Consider the following 18,430-nt stretch of genomic DNA (forward strand, 5'->3'; position numbering starts at 1 on the left):
CACCCCAGCCTCCCCAGGGCTGGCAGGGCACACGGGGGTCTGGGGCCACGCAGCCCCTCCACAAGGCCCTGGCTGGGCTGCGTTTGCTCTCTGTAGGAGGCTAACTGGTTTTTAATGATGGCATTAGCGGGACAAACAGGAGGACCTTTGTGTGGAGGAATGCGGCCTCCCTGAGAGCCAGGCAGGCTGGACCAGCATCCCCTCCCCATCCCTGTCCTGCTGCAGCACCTCACCCTGCCCCACGCCCTGGCCACTGCCAGGGGTGAGGAACATCAGGGGGCTTGGTGTTGTCCCCATCCAATGTCCCTGTGAAGCGTGAGTGGGGGGTGCCCAGGGACCCCTCATGCGGCAGGGGCAGCCCAGGCTGCAGGTCCCATGTCCCATGTCCCACCCATGCAGCAGGGGAGCCCAGGGTGCACGTCCCAGTCCCATGTCCCATGTCCCTCCCATGCAGCAGGGGAGCCCAGGGTGCGCGTCCCAGTCCCATGTCCCACCCATGCAGCAGGGGAGCCCAGGGTGCACGTCCCAGTCCCATGTCCCATGTCCCACCCATGCAGCAGGGGAGCCCAGGGTGCTGGGACTGCGGTGCAGAGTAGGCTTCCAGCAGAGACCCAGCAGTGCCGGTGGCTGCAGCATCCTTCCACAGCGCTGCCAGTTCTTGGGCCGGGGCAATAACTCAGCAGCAGGAGGAACCAAACCGAAATTAAACTTTTTTTTTTCATTTAAAAAATAGCCGATTGGCTTCCTGGGCATTAAAAAGCATTTGCTGCCAATTCCTGAATGTTCAATATTAATGAAATGCCACAAGAACCCTACGGACTCCAGATGATGGGATAAAAGCCAGTTTTTTTGCTCTTGTTCCCCAGTGACGGAGAAATCAGGTTGGTGAAGGCAGACGTGTTGACACAATGCACTTGTACACTTTACATTTAATATTTGTTTTAATGCCACACGACTTAATGGAAAAAAATATCATTATACAATACCAGCCAGATAAAAAGAGCCAGAGTTAGCAAAGCCTGTTGGATCTCACAGGGAACAGGGAACCCTGCTGTGAATGAGGCTCAGAGGTACAAACTCTGTGAGAGGCTTGGCACAGAGACAGGATGGTGTGGGACCGACACTGCACCAAAGCACTGCCAGGACAACGCGACAGGAGACAAGCTGAAGGCTCCTTGCCCAGTTGTGTATATAATTTATTCTAAGCCATTGCTTGGCGGGTGAAAGGGCTGTTCGTTATCCAGCCTAGGGAGGGAGGCAATGACAGCCTTGAGTTGATGGATGGAGGAAATTATTTGTATCCTCTGGATCCTTTCCTTCCTCTTCCCAGCACGCGGGTGTCCCACAGGATAACTGGGGCTGCCTGCAAAGGGACATGCCTGCCCTTTTCCCTCTCCTCTCCCACTCCGGCTCCACATTTTGTAAATGGGAGCAGCCGAGCCTGTGCCACCCTGCACACCACATCCCCCTGGAATGCCTGGGCAGATGGAGGGGGGGGGCCATGGGGCTGCCCAGCTGAGCCCCAAGGAGCTGCGAATTGCCCACGATGTTTATTTTACAAGCTGTGAAACATTTTCTAGAGGGTTCATTTATACAAGTGCTGTTTAAAATAGCTTTTATTCAAAAAATACCCTTCTCTCATTTACATATACTACAGACAGTCTGGCAGGGGTCTTGCAGTAGCCCCAGGCCCGCTACCCCCTGCACTTGCACTGTCGGATGGCAACGACGGTGCGGACGCGGTCTCGGCGGCTCCAGAACGTGTGTACATCGTACTGGTGAGGGACGCAGCGGCTGGAGGCAGCTTCTGCCCACACCAGACATTTCTCTCTGCCTTGGGACTCCCTGCAGTTAGAGACAAACCCAGTACATCCCCGGCCCCCCACATCCCTGCGGGTCACCACCTGCAAAAAAGGGCAGATGCCCAGAGGCGGGTTGGGGGGGGAGAAGAGAGGCAGCTTTCTTCTGGCACATTTATTCCTTACTCATGGTGTAAAGTGCTGAACTGTCTCCTCCCTCTCTGCCTGTGCAAAGCAGGGATGATGACTTGCTTTGTGGTTTCGTTTGCTTCCCTTTGCATTCGCCACATTTTTGTGTCTGCAAGCAACGCAAAGTGCTGCCCCTCCGGGCCTGAAGCAACTGTCTGGACTCAGCCTGTCTCAGAGCATCCCCCTCCTCCTCCTCCTCCCACCCCACTGCATTGCCATCAGGAATGGCATATCCCAGGCTGGAGAAAGCCACTGTCAGGACCCTTCTGTGTCTGATATCACGGGGGGACCACATGCTCTATAACCAGCTGCCCAGTGGGCCAAATTTGGCATCCTCGCCAGCAGGTGAATCTTGATCCCTTGAAGCAGCAGAGCAGTGTGCGGTGGCAGCACCACTCCAAACGCTGCTCTGGTTCAGCTTTGTTCCTACACGGTTAGACAGAGCCCAGAGGGTGAGCTGTGGGTGTTACCCAAAACCCGCTCCTGTGGCATCCCCCCGGGTCCTGCCCTGGGAGCAGCAGATGCAGTCCTAGGGAGGAATGGGAACAGCCTCTGAATAGCAGATTGTGTGAGATAGATAGATAGATAGATAGATAGATAGATATACATCTGCTAAACAGCAGATGTGCCCAGGAATGAGACCAGCCGGATCCTGGCAGCTGTGCTTACCTAAGCAGGCAGGGATCCCCCCAGGAGCAGCTGCCCAAGCACCTTCCCACATCAATTTCCTGCAAAGATTTGCAAAACAAAAGCATGAAAATCCCCTGCAGCACCTCACTGGGGACACACCAGGGGACCGCTCACCGTGCCCTCCACCCACCCTCCATCCTCAGGCTGAACGTACCCCCCTGAGAAAGGGCAGCAGCAAGGCAAAACTTGCAAGAAGAAGTACTTTGGGTAAGGAGCAGTACTTTGGGGGCACACCAGTATTTTTTGAGTCAGAGGTCCCTGTCTGCAAAGGTATGTTAAAGTAGAGAGCAGAGCTTCCACTGAAGGTGAGCTTAAGATACACTTAAAGATCAAAGAATTTTTTAAATAAGTATCTCGCTGCTCCCTTAATTATTTTTTAAAGCAAGCCTCACCCCAAACAAAAGGCCATTTGTTACTTCACGGCACTGGTGCATACACAAATCAGTGGTGGTAAAATACATTTTATAGCATAAGATAATACAAATACGAGATTTTTACCACTAGTTTGTTGCCAGGGTGTGCTTAGCTCTCCAGGGTGAAGCTGCCCATGCCAGAGCATCCTCCAGAGAGGAGGCCAAGCCGCGGGAAACCAACCTTGAGCCGTTCCTCCCTGCGTCCTGCAGAGCTGTGCACGATTTCATAATAATATTCCACCTGGGAAACGCGATAGCATTTTTCCTTCATTTCACAGTTCTCCAGCATCTGAACCACCTCCCCACCTTGTGGGGTTTTGACTAGAGCAGCGCTGAACTTTGTGGGCATGCAGAAAAGTCCATCTGGAAGGAAATAAGAAAGAAATTTAATCTGGGGGTGCATCTATGGCTGCAGCATCTTCTCCGGGGGTCTGCCATGTGGCACAGACGCAGCATCAGGCTCCAGCATCCAGCACCCGGCGTGGGAAGTGCTGTTTTCTGTGTGAGGGTCCCCAGCTGGGAGTCTGGGGCTTATTCCTTCACCAGCTCAGGGACTCAGCAGTAGGTTTGGTTCCTCCATCTCAGTTTCAGACCAGAGGGCAAAGAGAGGTTATTCTGGGTGCAAATTGTGAGTCCCAGACCTGACCCTGTGAAAGCCCCATCTCTGGGGAGATGGCCTGAGCTATTACATGTTATCTTTGAGAAAAAAAGGTCTTTGAACATAAAATATTCATGGCAGCACTTTTTCCAGTGACATGCTCTCACACCAGGGAGCTGGGGAACATTATTTAACATTTACTCATTCGGCATTCAGGTTTGCGAGGGGGCCTGTGCCCCGCACAGGCTTCTCGGGTGCTGGAGCCGGTATCACCAGCTCTCCTGGAGGTGTATTCCCCTGGGCACCTCCAAGGATTTGCTTTGGGCTGGGCTCTCGGCTCTCCATGCAAGCAGATGAACCTGCCAGAGCTGGGATGGAGACAGCATCTCCCCGCATCAGCCCGCGTTATTCCGTCTGCCCTACCCACGCCGTGGGAAGGAGGAAGGGACAAGGGGGGAGGAAAGGGAAGGCAGGCGATGGCCCCGCTTCTGGGGCTGCAGGACCAAGTCCTGCTTTGCCTTTGCTTTCCCTATCCAAGCGTTAACTCAATGAAAAACGTGCAGCGCCAAAGCCCCGTTCTGTTTGGATGCGACAGCCCTAGCCTGGTTAAGGAAGCCACGCAGAGAGCAGGGCGAAGGAGGGCTTTGGGTGCACACACCAAAAGCCTGCACCTTTGCATTTCCCACCCATACCAGGACATGCTGTGACAGTGGCAGGTCCCTCTGGGCCAGGCAGGTCCTCAGGGACAGAAGCATCCCAGCAGTAACCCAAATCTAGCTGGAAGGAAACAGGCACAGGCTGACCTGCCTGGCTCAGTTTGAACACGTGCTGTGCAGAAAGAAACAGCTTCCCTAAGTCTCTCCAATTAAATTCGGGTTAAAATCTCTACTGCACGAGCTAGAGGAGGGGAAGAAGGATGGTTAAGTCAATGGTTAAGTCAGTCTTGGGTTTGGGTTCTAAACAGGACCTGGTCTCTCCCTGTCCCAGCCCTTGGGTGCGGATCCTTCAGGATTTGTGTTTGGTTCCTGGCTTTAAAATGGTCCTGAGAGTTTCCTGCTCACTCCCAGCTACTTCATCAGCTGCTGGACATTTCTTTGTTCCAGGATGGGGCTGTGTTTGCAGGGGAGGGAAAAGCATTTTCTGAAAGCAAACGTCTCTGGGATGCCTTAAGAGGAGGACACAAAATGACCACAGATTTCTGGAAGCCAGTATTTCTGGGTGAGATTTAAACATCCTCCTCCAGCCCTCTGGCTCCTCCGACATCGCCAGTCTTTAACAGGACACTGAAAGTGTCAGCCTGACTTTCCAAGGGAAAATCTAGAAGGAAAGTGCTGAGACCCAAGGGAGGGCAGAGGCAAAGCTGGGGCTGAGTCCACATTTCCCAGCCCTGGCCCATTATCACTGTGTGAGCCACCATCCATTAGCCACCCCGGGGGGGGGACACAACAGCATGGCCCAGCACCTTCCCCTCACCCGTCTGGGAAGTAAATGCTGATTCTCCCACCTCGGGGAAAAAAGCACTTCACGCTGCCTAATTTTCTTTTCCACTTGCTGTGTGCCTGGCGGCGGGGTGACACAAGCTGCGGGAGCACTGGTGCCGGTGCCCAGCCGCTCTCTCTCGGAGGATGGCATACACAAGCAGAGCCCCTTGGGCTTTTTTATTTTCCCTGCCACCCACCCGGCTTCCCCAGCCCCTCTAGCTCAGGCCTCTTTGCTGTTTTCCACCTCAAGACTCCCACTGGTCTCTGTCCCTCTCTAGTGGCTGTTGTACAGCTGTGGCACCCCAGCTGCCGGGAAATTTCTAAGGGGGCGGGTTTAGATGCAGAAATGCCAATAAAATGACATCAACAAAGTCCAGGAGAACTGATTTTATCAAGCGGTGCTGGAAAATCATTTTTTTTTTGAATGAATTGTTCATTCAATGTCAATGAACCAATAAAAGGTGACTTTTCATTCTGATAAAAACAGATTGGTTCAACTTCACCGATGTGACTCTTCGGTTATTTGATGTGTGGACTCAAACAGCAGCACACCAGTTCAGGAGGAACCAGTTCAGCTTTATCCCACTAGAAGGTTTTGACCCGTCTGGAATGATTTAGTTTGGAGTGTTCATTTCTGATTAATTTCTGAAACATCAGTGTGGTTCACTGGGGCTGAGATAAAAGGGCATTTCACACTCCAGTGTTTCATGGTTGCTGTGTGGGCTGTTTCCAGTAGAGCTTTTACCATCAGGTTGTTCTTGCTTTGAGTGGAAGGGTTGGAGTGGAGACCCCCAAGGTCCCTCCCAGCCTGGGTCACATTGATTCTACGATCTCTGGTTAGAGGATGCTTTCCCCTAACACGAGGTGGTTGTATTTCCATCCTCACACCATGCACAGGGGCACAGAAATACCATTTCACCTGCGGATGTAAGGGCCTGGCAACGGAAGGGAAAAGAAAACCCAAATCCTGACAGGATAAAATACAATCCCATTCCCACCCAAAGGCAAAGAGGGTTTGTGTAGCAGACCCAAGGGTTGTTAGGTCACGCTCCGAGCTCTGATGTGGGTGCTGGTGACACAGAAGGGCTCGTCCCCATATTCCTGGAGGGAGGGGAGCTCTCCATCGTTCCCACACCTGCACTCCATCATTCCCACAGCTGCACTCCATCGTTCCCTCACCTGCACTGTAACTTGGATCAGAGCATTTCCCCACACTCCATCGTTCCCTCACCTGCACTGTAACTTGGATCAGAGCATTTCCCCACACTCCATCGTTCCCACACCTGCACTGTAGGCTGGATCAGAGCATTTCCCCACACTCCATCGTTCCCTCACCTGCACTGTAGGCTGGATCAGAGCATTTCCCCACACTCCATCGTTCCCTCACCTGCACTGTAGGCTGGATCAGAGCATTTCCCCACACTCCATCGTTCCCTCACCTGCACTGTAGGCTGGATCAGAGCATTTCCCCACACTCCATCGTTCCCTCACCTGCACTGTAACTTGGATCAGAGCATTTCCCCACACTCCATCGTTCCCTCACCTGCACTGTAACTTGGATCAGAGCATTTCCCCACACTCCATCGTTCCCTCACCTGCACTGTAGGCTGGATCAGAGCATTTCCCCACACTCCATCGTTCCCTCACCTGCACTGTAGGCTGGATCAGAGCATTTCCCCACACTCCATCGTTCCCTCACCTGCACTGTAGGCTGGATCAGAGCATTTCCCCACACTCCATCGTTCCCTCACCTGCACTGTAGGCTGGATCAGAGCATTTCCCCACACTCCATCGTTCCCTCACCTGCACTGTAGGCTGGATCAGAGCATTTCCCCACACTCCATCGTTCCCTCACCTGCACTGTAGGCTGGATCAGAGCATTTCCCCACACTCCATCGTTCCCTCACCTGCACTGTAGGCTGGATCAGAGCATTTCCCCACACTCCATCGTTCCCTCACCTGCACTGTAGGCTGGATCAGAGCATTTCCCCACACTCCATCGTTCCCTCACCTGCACTGTAGGCTGGATCAGAGCATTTCCCCACACTCCATCGTTCCCTCACCTGCACTGTAACTTGGATCAGAGCATTTCCCCACACTCCATCGTTCCCTCACCTGCACTGTAACTTGGATCAGAGCATTTCCCCACACTCCATCGTTCCCTCACCTGCACTGTAACTTGGATCAGAGCATTTCCCCACACTCCATCGTTCCCTCACCTGCACTGTAACTTGGATCAGAGCATTTCCCCACACTCCATCGTTCCCTCACCTGCACTGTAACTTGGATCAGAGCATTTCCCCACACTCCATCGTTCCCTCACCTGCACTGTAACTTGGATCAGAGCATTTCCCCACACTCCATCGTTCCCTCACCTGCACTGTAACTTGGATCAGAGCATTTCCCCACACTCCATCGTTCCCTCACCTGCACTGTAACTTGGATCAGAGCATTTCCCCACACTCCATCGTTCCCTCACCTGCACTGTAACTTGGATCAGAGCATTTCCCCACACTCCATCGTTCCCTCACCTGCACTGTAACTTGGATCAGAGCATTTCCCCACACTCCATCGTTCCCTCACCTGCACTGTAACTTGGATCAGAGCATTTCCCCACACTCCATCGTTCCCTCACCTGCACTGTAACTTGGATCAGAGCATTTCCCCACACTCCATCGTTCCCTCACCTGCACTGTAACTTGGATCAGAGCATTTCCCCACACTCCATCGTTCCCTCACCTGCACTGTAACTTGGATCAGAGCATTTCCCCACACTCCATCGTTCCCTCACCTGCACTGTAACTTGGATCAGAGCATTTCCCCACACTCCATCGTTCCCTCACCTGCACTGTAACTTGGATCAGAGCATTTCCCCACACTCCATCGTTCCCACACCTGCACTGTAACTTGGATCAGAGCATTTCCCCACACTCCATCGTTCCCTCACCTGCACTGTAACTTGGATCAGAGCATTTCCCCACACTCCATCGTTCCCTCACCTGCACTGTAACTTGGATCAGAGCATTTCCCCACACTCCATCGTTCCCTCACCTGCACTGTAACTTGGATCAGAGCATTTCCCCACACTCCATCGTTCCCTCACCTGCACTGTAACTTGGATCAGAGCATTTCCCCACACTCCATCGTTCCCTCACCTGCACTGTAACTTGGATCAGAGCATTTCCCCACACTCCATCGTTCCCTCACCTGCACTGTAACTTGGATCAGAGCATTTCCCCACACTCCATCGTTCCCTCACCTGCACTGTAACTTGGATCAGAGCATTTCCCCACACTCCATCGTTCCCTCACCTGCACTGTAACTTGGATCAGAGCATTTCCCCACACTCCATCGTTCCCTCACCTGCACTGTAACTTGGATCAGAGCATTTCCCCACATTCCATCGTTCCCTCACCTGCACTGTAACTTGGATCAGAGCATTTCCCCACACTCCATCGTTCCCTCACCTGCACTGTAACTTGGATCAGAGCATTTCCCCACACTCCATCGTTCCCACACCTGCACTGTAACTTGGATCAGAGCATTTCCCCACACTCCATCATTCCCATACCTGCACTGTAGGCTGGATCAGAGCATTTCCCCACATCGATCGTGACTTCCCAGGGAGAGTCTGGAAAGAAGGTTTTCACAGCTGGGAGGCGAAGACATTCCTCAGGGCACATGCTGCAGTGACAGCCGTCGACCACCTCTACCTCCCGAACACCTTCCAAGAGCAGGAGTCGCTCCATGTGCACGTGGGTGGGCTCGCAGCAGGAACCCCCAGGGCAGGATCGTGGGGCTCCCGGCCGCAGCAGTGAGTTGGGGTGCCTGACCTGCAGCTGCACAGAAGAGCACAAGTGGCATATACACTGGTAAAAACATGCCACAACCTCCAGCATCAGCTCCTGGGTGAAAACCCCTTCTGATCTAGAACTGACTCAGCTTTTACTCCTTCCTCCCCACACGGCAGCGCAGCGGTGCTGCCCTTCCCAGCGACACACCAGAGACTGTTTATTCCCTAAACCCCTGCTACAATCAGTTGAACTGTTCTGGCTAAACAGTCCTCGTTCCACCCCAGGCTCCTGATCGGAGGGGTCAGCATGACGACAGCTCTGAGGAACAAACGTGCGCCTTGCCTGCCTGGAAGACATTGCACCAGTGGTGACAACAGTGGGACAAGTGGCAACAACATTTTTCAGTTACAGTCCCCCAGGTGAACACTCACAGGACACACACGTGCAGCACCCTGCAGAGCTTGTTTTCATTCCCTCTCCAGGTTTAGTTATCCTGGTGGAGATGGGACTTCAAGCAATGTCAGCTCTCCCAGGATAAAAGCATCGCAACCTGCGCATAGCCACGTCCCCAGGTGCACAGGCTCCTTCTAGTCCCTCCCAGCAGTGACACAGGGGACGTGATAACGGAAAGACATAAGCACCCCGAAGGCCAGATACTCATCAGAAAATCACAGATCCTGCCAGTTTTGTTCAGCCAGGCAGAAAAATGCCTCCAACCTTTCTACATACAGGACACCAGCTCTCACATACAGCAGATGTGGCTGAAAGAGTTGGTCCTGCTGCTGGGCTGGTAGAGGACAGAAATGCACTTGGATGCTGCCTGGAGCAGCTGGGTAAGTGCTGTAATAGCCCTTCAGCTCAATTCTGGCCCTTCCTCTGACACAAGGCATCCAGTACTGGATAGTTTCCATTTGTCTAGCCTGAATAATCCACTGCTTGCTGGCTAACAAGGACAAGAGGCTCAGTGATGGGTTTTCTGCAATGCAGAAGCCCAAACCAGGTATTTTAAAACACGTATAAAATCACAACCCCAGGCAGCAGTGTATGACATTCACCCAGACCCAACTGCTCCTGCCATGGGGATGACACAAACATACTTTTCTCACCTTCTTGCTTCGAAGGAAATCAAGCATGGAAGAGTGTCTGGAGAGCTCCAGGAGGCTGGGGTTGAGGGAGCTGATCTGCTGGGATGAGCAGCTGGACCGGCACTTTCCAACGTCCACGCTGACAGGACTGCCAGAGACATCTGTGGGACATGAGATTAACAAAACGATTACTCCTCCCTAATTGTGTGATGCTGGGGAGGCCCAAGCTGAAACCAGGGCCAAGTACAACACAAATACTGAATAAAAATACAGGGTCCACCCCTGGGAATTCTGCCTGGGAAAGAGATTCCTTCAGCCTGAGCACCTGTGGAAATCCCAGAGGGAAAGCTAGTGCTGCAGACACCACTACTGCACTTGCAGATCAGAAGTAAAACATTTCATAACAGACTGGTAAGTGTTCTACAGAATATAAAGAATGCAATTAAATCTACCCTAGGAAACCATCAATTTAACTTTTTTTAGTGAGCTCGTGAAGGGTGGGGTGAGAATAGATGAATACATTGATTAGCAAAAGGAAAATGCAAATGCTCAGCTGTCACTGAACTGCAGACCTTGAAGGTACTGGACAAGCCTGAGCACCCAGCGGGTTCAGGGTGGATCCAGGACAGAAAGAGAAAGAGAAACCCAGCTCTCCTCGCCCAAAGGAACCTCTTTGTGGGGCTGCTTGAGCTGAAAACGAACCTGCACTCCCCCACCCCACCCCCAAATTCCCATCTCACAGCTCCCCAAAGCTGCGGCACTGCCACATTAGCCCTGCGGGCAGAGGATGGGAAGGTGGGAATGGGAGACAGGACCGTGACATCCAGGTTTAGATTGGTTTATTCTGCTGTATTTTGAGTTTGCAAAATATCGTGGTTATTGGCTGATGGCTGTTTCTTCTGGAAATCCTTCTAAAATGAGCTATTCTTCCCCAACAGTACCGTCCATGCTCAAAGGACTGACTGATGTAAAACCTCCTTTTATCGTATAACAGGGAAGAATATTGGCCTTAAAAGTGCCCATTGAGTAGTTCAGCACCACTATAATTCATCTGCTTTCACCTGGTGGAGTTGCAGACCCAGTGTGGGCCCCAAAACTTTGATTTCGCATTGATTTCAAACCTCATCTTCAGTGTCAGTGCGAGAGGCAGCCCCCATCACCATGCTGCGCAACACCAGGGAGTATGTAGGGACACCAGGAAGTGTAGGGACGTTCTAAACTCAGACATGGGTTGTAGCCGCCGCTAGCTGCCCCAGGATTGCTTTGCCCAGGGAAACAAGTGAGCAGCAAGCCAGGTAGCAATTTGCAGCGTATCAGCCATTCCCAGGTGGTGATCCCTGTGAATGCTCCACTGGTCACTTTGCAAAGGACACTTGCCAGCTGGAGACACTGGTAACCCCTGCCCTCCCATCCCCGCAGCAATACAGGCTGTGTTTATTATTTTTATCGCTATCTATTCCTACTTTTACTATTTTCATCATTATTTACTCTTGGGAAGTTGTCTCCTCTGGAGATGATGAGCTGTCATTGCTCGTGACAGTTCTTAATTTGGATACGATCATTTTATAATTCCTACTGTTCACACAAGAACCTGATATTTTGTAAACAACAAAAGCTAAATATGTGCAAATACTGCTCTCGTGCACTGAGCCTAAGAAACCTCAGACTTTCAGCTATACAGTTTAAAGCCATTTTCACATATCGGTGCTAAAACCAGCTGAAGCTCATCTTATGTAGCCTTACTGCCGCTACAAGGGGAACCGAGACCAGAGGCTAGTCCTGAAGGCCACAGATTTTTTTTTTTTTTTTCTGGTGAACAAACGGAGCTATTTTCTACTTTCTCTGCACGGTAAAGTCGGGTTGCCCTACCGTCTTGCTGACAGCCCTTCCAACGTTAATCCTGGGAAGCAAAAGCCTGCAGTAGTCCTGAATTTATGCAGTGCCAAACGGAGGCGAACACAGACTACAAACATAACCCCCCTGCCAGCACACCGGTACAGAAAATGCAACCTCCTTTCTGCAGGCGCACAGACCTAGGGGCCAGGCTGCCCGTCAGTCCCTATGCTACCAAAAAATGCTTGAAGCGTTGGGATTATCTGGGTGACGAGTCCTCATGGTATTTTCCTGTCCTTAATCCCCTGAGGGAGAAGTCACTAGGATAATTTCAACATAAAAGGAATACGGGAGGGATGATGAGCAGGATGTGAGTGGGGAAGGTTAAAGGATGCAGGTTTCTTGGGGGCAAAGGGGGGACTCACCATGCCCAACGTGGAGGAAATGGCTCTGCCTCCTGCAGCAGCCCCTCTCTGCAAACAGGTTCCCTTGCTCGTCCCCTCTGCCGTCAGCATCGACACCTGCGGTCACAAACCACCGAGCCCAGTGTCACCCCAGTTGTAACTCACCACCTTTCCTGCTGGAGCGGAGAGGAGGCGCTGAGCACCAAGCACCAGTCTCCAGCCACCTGCTGTCCTGAACCAAACTGCTCCAGTATAAGGGAGAGATTTAGAGTCCTTATAAAGGGACATGACCCATTTGACCTCTCAGACCTGGCTAAACACCTAGCTGCTTAATTACTCCAAGAAAACGTTGTGGTTAGCGGTGTTTTATCTTAGGACATCAGTCCCCTGCTCTCTGCTACTTCCACATTACTGCAACGGGAGCTCGGGTAAGAGGAGCGATCACACACAGCACAGAGCAGCTCAAGGGCACTGAACTCCCCAAAGATTTCTGCACAGCAGCTTCCCCCGAGACAAACCCCGCATCATCAAACATAAAAAACCTGTTTGCTGAGTGCAGACAACCCTCGGTGCTGCTTACAGCGAAGAACTGCAGAAAGCACACACCATGTCTGTACAGAAGCATCAGATAGGAATGAAGCCCGTGCACAGCCATGCACTACACACCCACACGAGCACTTTTCTCTCCTATGAAAGAGGCCAAAGCAGCATTGAAGACAACGAGAGGGAAAAAGGAACTTACTGGCAAAGATAGGAGCACGCAAGAGCCCAGCAAAGAAGACGAAGAAGACGACAGCTAGTGGGTCCTGCATACTGCACCTTGGGAGACACAAAAAGACCTCCAGTATCTCTGATACTAATACCAGGTCCTCCTTCAGCGGGCCACCAGGTGAAGGGCTCAGCGACAAACCGGTTCACATATAGCCAGCAAATGTCTTCAGATTGCGATCTGAGCAAACACCTAAGCAGCCTGAGCAGTGATGGCATCCTCCCACAACATGTCTACAGGGATCAGACCTCCAGCAAACTTCAAAGCGTTTCTTGAGAGCTTTTGCTCCCAGCCTGGGGAAGCTCCCAGGGGGTCTTTGTTCTTCCCACCACTTTCAAACTAATTCAGTTTGGAGTCACTTTTAAGTCCCCTCATTTGAAAGGAACCTTCATCCTTCAAACTCATTCATTGCATTCAATGGCCTTTTTATCTAGGGACAGCCCCCTTTTGTTGCCCTCGGGACACTAAAGCTGAAACAAAGCTGGCTCTTTGATAAAGATGACAACAGGGTAGGACTCACACCAGCAATGTCGGCATATTCCCCACAACCACACCGAGACGGAGAGGCTGCTGCTCTGTTTTTGCTTCTTTTCAATGTGACTTGAGTCCTGGAGCCAAGAGGAACCATCTTTCCTTCTAGCTTGTCAAATACACGCAGGGAAGTGCTAGCCCCCCCACCAAAATCCTGGAAACAGCAGAGGCACAGATGGTGCTCGGGTGATGCAAGGGGCTCAGCTGTGCCTGCCGAGGGCAGCGGGATGTCCTGGATGCTTGCTGCCCATGCCTCTGAATTACAGAAGTGAGGATCTCTGCACCACCTTGGCCAAGTGCACGTGGCAGGGAACCGATCCAGTTCCCAGGGAAATTTTTTTGTTTTTTTGCCAGACTGAGGAATGAAAGTGCACAAGAGAACAGTGATGGCAGCATAAGGCACCTGACACCACTCTGGTATTTGAAATAGGGGTTTGGGTCGAGGCTGGGTGGTGGGTTTTTTTGGTTACAACTACTTACAGGTGCAGCAATCACAGAGATTTATGGAAGCTGTACACCCCTAGGAAAAAGCCTGGAGCTCATAGTTCCTGGAGGACAACAGGGCTTCACTGGGATAGATGCCTTGAGGACACAATTAGCGAAAGCAAAATGCTATTAGAAGGCATCCTTTCAAAACTATGCCATTTACCGCAGCGCTACAGGAACACCATCCCCTTCATCCCAGCAGCACAGGAGAAATCAGCACAGCTGTTCAACAAAAAAAATAATAAAAAATTTAATTGTGTTTGGCCAAGAAACAAACATATACAAAGAAAATACATTTCCATAAAAAAAAACATTTCACCATGCCTGGGCACCTGAGCCAAGCTACTCTCCATTCCGAGCTCTGTGGTGCTGCAGAGTACCTGGAGAGGCAGGGACAACTACTCCGAGCAACTGCCGTGTGACCTGGCCAAAGCTGGAGAGCAGTCTGCACCGTGGCGGCAGGGCACAGCTAAGTGACATACAAAATATTTATGAAAAAAAATCTGCCTTTTAAATAAAGAACTTACAACAACTTAAACTTTATACAAAATATTATGGTTGTCATTTCAGTGTCTCAATTCCAGGAACTATTTTCAAACTCTCAGTGTCCTGTTTTCCACTCCATGTCCATCTCCTCAGTTTCTTTCTCCAGAGAGCTCCATCTCTGTCCACCTCAGTCCAAAGTACCTAAAAATGGAAAAGGAAAAAAAAAAATTAGTCTCAGCAATTAGAAATGCAGTTATGTGGACAAATGAAACGTGTTTACAAGCTGCCAAAGGAATATGCAGTAACTTTTTTTCAAGTTTAAGCAAATCACATGCAAGTAAAACCAAATCTAGCTAAAAAGTATTGTATGTGTTTCAGGGTCCACTTGGATTTGTGTTTCACCGTTCAGAGAGGGGCATAACAAGTTACATCATTAAAGATGCGGAAACAGTGGCCTCTGCAGATGGTTAAGTTCTTTCTCTCCCAAAAAGATTACAGAAAATACTGAAACCAAGTGAAACCAAGTAGAAACTCACCTTCCAAAAAAGCAAATTCATCAATAGCTTCAATGGCATTATCTGCAAAGCAAATTGAAAACAATTAACATGGATAAACCAACTCCATATTTGCATGTGCATCTGAAATTACATCACAGTACAGCAATGGATTTCAAAGAGGTTTACTTGGCTTGGAGCCTGTGTGTGAAATTATTAGCATAATATTTGGTAGAAGAGAAGTTTTTCTCTCCCATCTTCAGAAAAAGAGAAGCACCTATGATTGCTTCATCCCACCGGGACAGGTGGGAAAATCCTCCATCACTGCAACACTTTGCTAAGGATAGCACAAAATATGCCTCATACCCAGGTCTTTTCTCTGCAGAGTTTTCCTTTTTCCTTGCTGAGCGTACACGTACGCATCCTTGGCTATGGTTTCAACAAACAACTCCTGCAAGGCAAAAAGAAGTGTTTCACACAGGGGATGAGAAAAGGAGGAGAGAACACCCTGAGGAAAGGTCCTGCACGACTTTGGCATGAAACCAGAACCTCCACCTTAAAATTTCCCCTTCCCAATAAATTGCTCTAAGAATAACAAATGCGATCGTCGGACAGCGGTGCACATGAGAAGCAACAGGAGAAGGCCCCGAGTGTGTCGCACACAGGGGGTTCCCTGCACAGGGCTGGGAGTCTGGCTGCACACCAGCTGCTCCCACGGCATCTTCTGAAGGAAGAAGGGTGCCCTATGCTCAGCTCAGGATGGAGCGGACTGAGCACAACCGGCATCCGTGCCACGCGGTGGGTGCTCAGCAGTGGGGAGCAGGTGCCCAGCAGCTGGTGGTGCCCAGTCACTGAAGCCCAGCAACCTGAGCCCAGCAGCAACTGGAATTCAGCACCAGCTGGTGCCCAGCAGCCTGAGCCCAGCACCAGCCAGTGGTACCCAGCACCAGCCAGTGGTGCCCAGCATTGGCCAGTGCCCAGCAGACAGTGCCCAGCACCAGCCGGTGGTGCCCAGCACCAGCCGGTGGTGCCCAGTCACTGAAGCCCAGCAGCAACTGGAGCTCAGCACCAGCCCAAGCCCAGCATCAGCTGGTGCCCAGCAGCCTAAGCCCAGCAGCTGGTGGTGCCCAGCAGATGGTGCCCCGCACCAGCCAGTGGTGCCCAGTCACTGAAGCCCAGCAACCCAAGCCCAGCACCAGCCCAAGCCCAGCACCAGCTGGTGCCCAGCAGCCTGAGCTCAGCACTAGCCGGTGGTACCCAGCACCAGCCAGTGGTACCCAGCAGCCACTGCCCAGCACCAGCCGGTGGCACCCAGCAGCCACTGCCCAGCAGCAGCCGGTGGCACCCAGCAGCCGGTGCCCAGCGCCACCCGGTGGTGCCCCGCAGCCCGAGCCCAGCCGCCGGCGCTGCCCCGCCGGTGCCCAGCCCTGGCCGCCGGGAGGTGCCGCAGAGCCGCACGGGGCCTCACACGGCGGCCGGGCCAGCCCAGCCCAGCCAGCGCCCCCGGCCCGCGCAGCGGGAGCCCCCCCGATGGAGGGCAGCCCCGTTACGGCCCCCCGGCGGGCCCCGGCCACCGCCGCCGGCCCCTCCCCGCCCTCCAGCCGGCGGGCCCGGCCCGGCAGGGGCTACCGTGCGCCTGGAGCGGGGCCCGCCGCGCCCTCCGAGCTAAGCCCCCGCCAAGCGCCGGTTCTAAGAGCGAAGCAGCGCCGCGGGCTGCGGCTCCCGGGGCTCCCGCAGGCCGCCGCCGCCCCTCACCGTGGCCCGCGCCAGGACGAAGACGGCCTCCTGGCTGGCCAGGCTGACGTCCGGGTCCGCCTTCACCAGCGCCTTCACCCGCGCCAGCGGCAGCCGCGCCAGGCGGGCCGGCCCCGGGCATGGCGGCCCCGCGCCCGCCGCCTCCTCCCCCGGGCCCGGCCCCGGCACCTCCGCGCCCGCCACCGGCCCGGCCGCCGCCATCCCGCCCCAGCGCCGCGCCTGCGCCGGGCCGCCGCGGGGAGGGGCCGGGCCGAGGGGGCCGCGGCGGAGCCTCCGCACGGCGGGGCCCGGGGCTGGCGGGGGTCGGGGGGCACCGTAGGAACGGCCCTGCCGCCCCCGTCCCACCCGCGGGCCCGGGGATCCCAGGACACCCTAGACGGCGCCCCCCGCCCGCAGACACGGCCCCGGGGCTCCCCGCCGGCCCCGTCCTTCCCCCGGCCGCCTGTGGGGCCTCCCCGCCGCCCCGTGTGCCCCCGGCCCGGCTCTCGGCCGCCCTCTCCCCCCGAACAGGGCTCTGCCCCCCCCGCGGCAGCGACCCCCCCTCCATCCCCCCTCCAGCTGGTGGGATCAAACCCTCCGGTGCCCCCCGCCCCCCGCAGGACCCCCGGGCACCGCCACGCTTGGCCAAGGCGTCCCCGGCCCGGCCTTGCCCGTGTCCTCCGCAGGCAGCAGCCGCTGCGGGCACCACCGGGGGGACAGCCCCCCGCAGGGCTGGGGGACACGATGCTGGGGGGACACGGGGGGACAGCCCCCGCAGGGGTGGGGGACATGGGGGGGACACGGGGGGACAGCCCCCCGCAGGGCTGGGGGACACGATGCTGGGGTGACAGCCCCCGGCAGGGCTGGGGGGACACGCTGCTGGGGGGACATGGGGGGATAGCCCCCCGCAGGGCTGGGGGGACATGCCGCTGGGGGGACAGCCCCCTGCAGGAATGAGGGGACACACCAGCCCTCAGCAAGGCTGGGGGGACACGCTGTTGCTGGGGGGACATGGGGGGATAGCCCCCCGCAGGGCTGGGGGGACACGCTGCTGGGGGTTGAGGGGACACGCTGCTGATGGCACAGAGCCCTGCAGGGCTGGGGGACATGGGAGGACAGCCCCGCACAGGGCTGGGGGGACACGCTGCTGGGGGACACATGCTGCCATGGGGCTGGGACACCAGCACCCACCCGTCGCTGGGCAGAGCATCCCTGCCACGGCGCCTGGCCTGACCTCTCGGATCTCCCCCCGAGGTGACAAGCGGTGCCACCAGGACCTGCGGAGGCTTCCCTGCTTCCCAGCAGAGTTGGGCTTTGCCACGGGGCAAATACCAGCCGGGCTGGGGTACGCCGAAAGCCGTGCCCCCCACTGCTGCCCTCCCACGCTCCGGCGAAGCACCGTGTGTGCGGCCACGCTGGTTTTGCTGTGCAACCACCACAAGTTGCCTCCACCCTCTGTGGGTCCCACGGGGCTCTGAAGACCTGACCTGCGGCAGGGTCACGTTGGCCACTGGACCACAGGATGACAGACCAGTTGGGGTGGGAAGGGACCTCTGGAGACCACCCAGTCCAGCAGCTCTCCCAGAGTAGGCTGCACAGCCAGGCAGGGTTTGAACATCTCCAGAGAAGGAGATGCCACAGCCT

At 54.4% G+C, this 18,430-nt stretch overlaps 2 protein-coding genes across 10 annotated transcripts; both read right to left on the minus strand.

Annotated features, from left to right (window-relative positions):
• Positions 1-922: 922 nt before the first annotated feature.
• LOC119146604 lies at positions 923-14,449 on the minus strand. Of its 9 annotated transcripts, XM_037384557.1 has the most exons (10): positions 14,236-14,297; positions 14,067-14,134; positions 13,576-13,941; positions 13,029-13,105; positions 12,308-12,403; positions 10,071-10,210; positions 8,742-9,009; positions 3,273-3,454; positions 2,658-2,716; positions 923-1,845 (listed from the first exon to the last, which is right to left on the minus strand). In XM_037384557.1, exons 3-10 carry the CDS (start codon positions 13,590-13,592, stop codon positions 1,695-1,697), a joined length of 990 nt encoding a protein of 329 aa, XP_037240454.1. In that variant the 5' UTR covers positions 13,593-13,941; positions 14,067-14,134; positions 14,236-14,297; the 3' UTR covers positions 923-1,694. The 9 variants fall into 9 exon arrangements, 8 of the variants coding, with proteins under 8 accessions (XP_037240454.1, XP_037240456.1, XP_037240453.1 ...); XM_037384559.1 differs by lacking the exons at positions 13,576-13,941; positions 14,067-14,134 and adding an exon at positions 14,397-14,449 and having other exon boundaries at positions 14,236-14,294; XM_037384556.1 differs by having other exon boundaries at positions 13,576-14,134.
• Positions 14,298-17,008, minus strand: POLE4 (DNA polymerase epsilon 4, accessory subunit). The gene is made up of 4 exons (XM_037382580.1): positions 16,808-17,008; positions 15,419-15,503; positions 15,095-15,136; positions 14,298-14,759 (listed from the first exon to the last, which is right to left on the minus strand). The coding sequence occupies exons 1-4, from the start codon at positions 17,006-17,008 to the stop codon at positions 14,746-14,748; spliced, it is 342 nt and encodes a 113-aa protein (XP_037238477.1). The 3' UTR covers positions 14,298-14,745.
• Positions 17,009-18,430: the final 1,422 nt, after the last annotated feature.

Source organism: Falco rusticolus, chromosome 4 (assembly GCF_015220075.1).
Source record: "Falco rusticolus isolate bFalRus1 chromosome 4, bFalRus1.pri, whole genome shotgun sequence".
NCBI classification, from domain to species: Eukaryota; Metazoa; Chordata; class Aves; order Falconiformes; family Falconidae; genus Falco; species Falco rusticolus.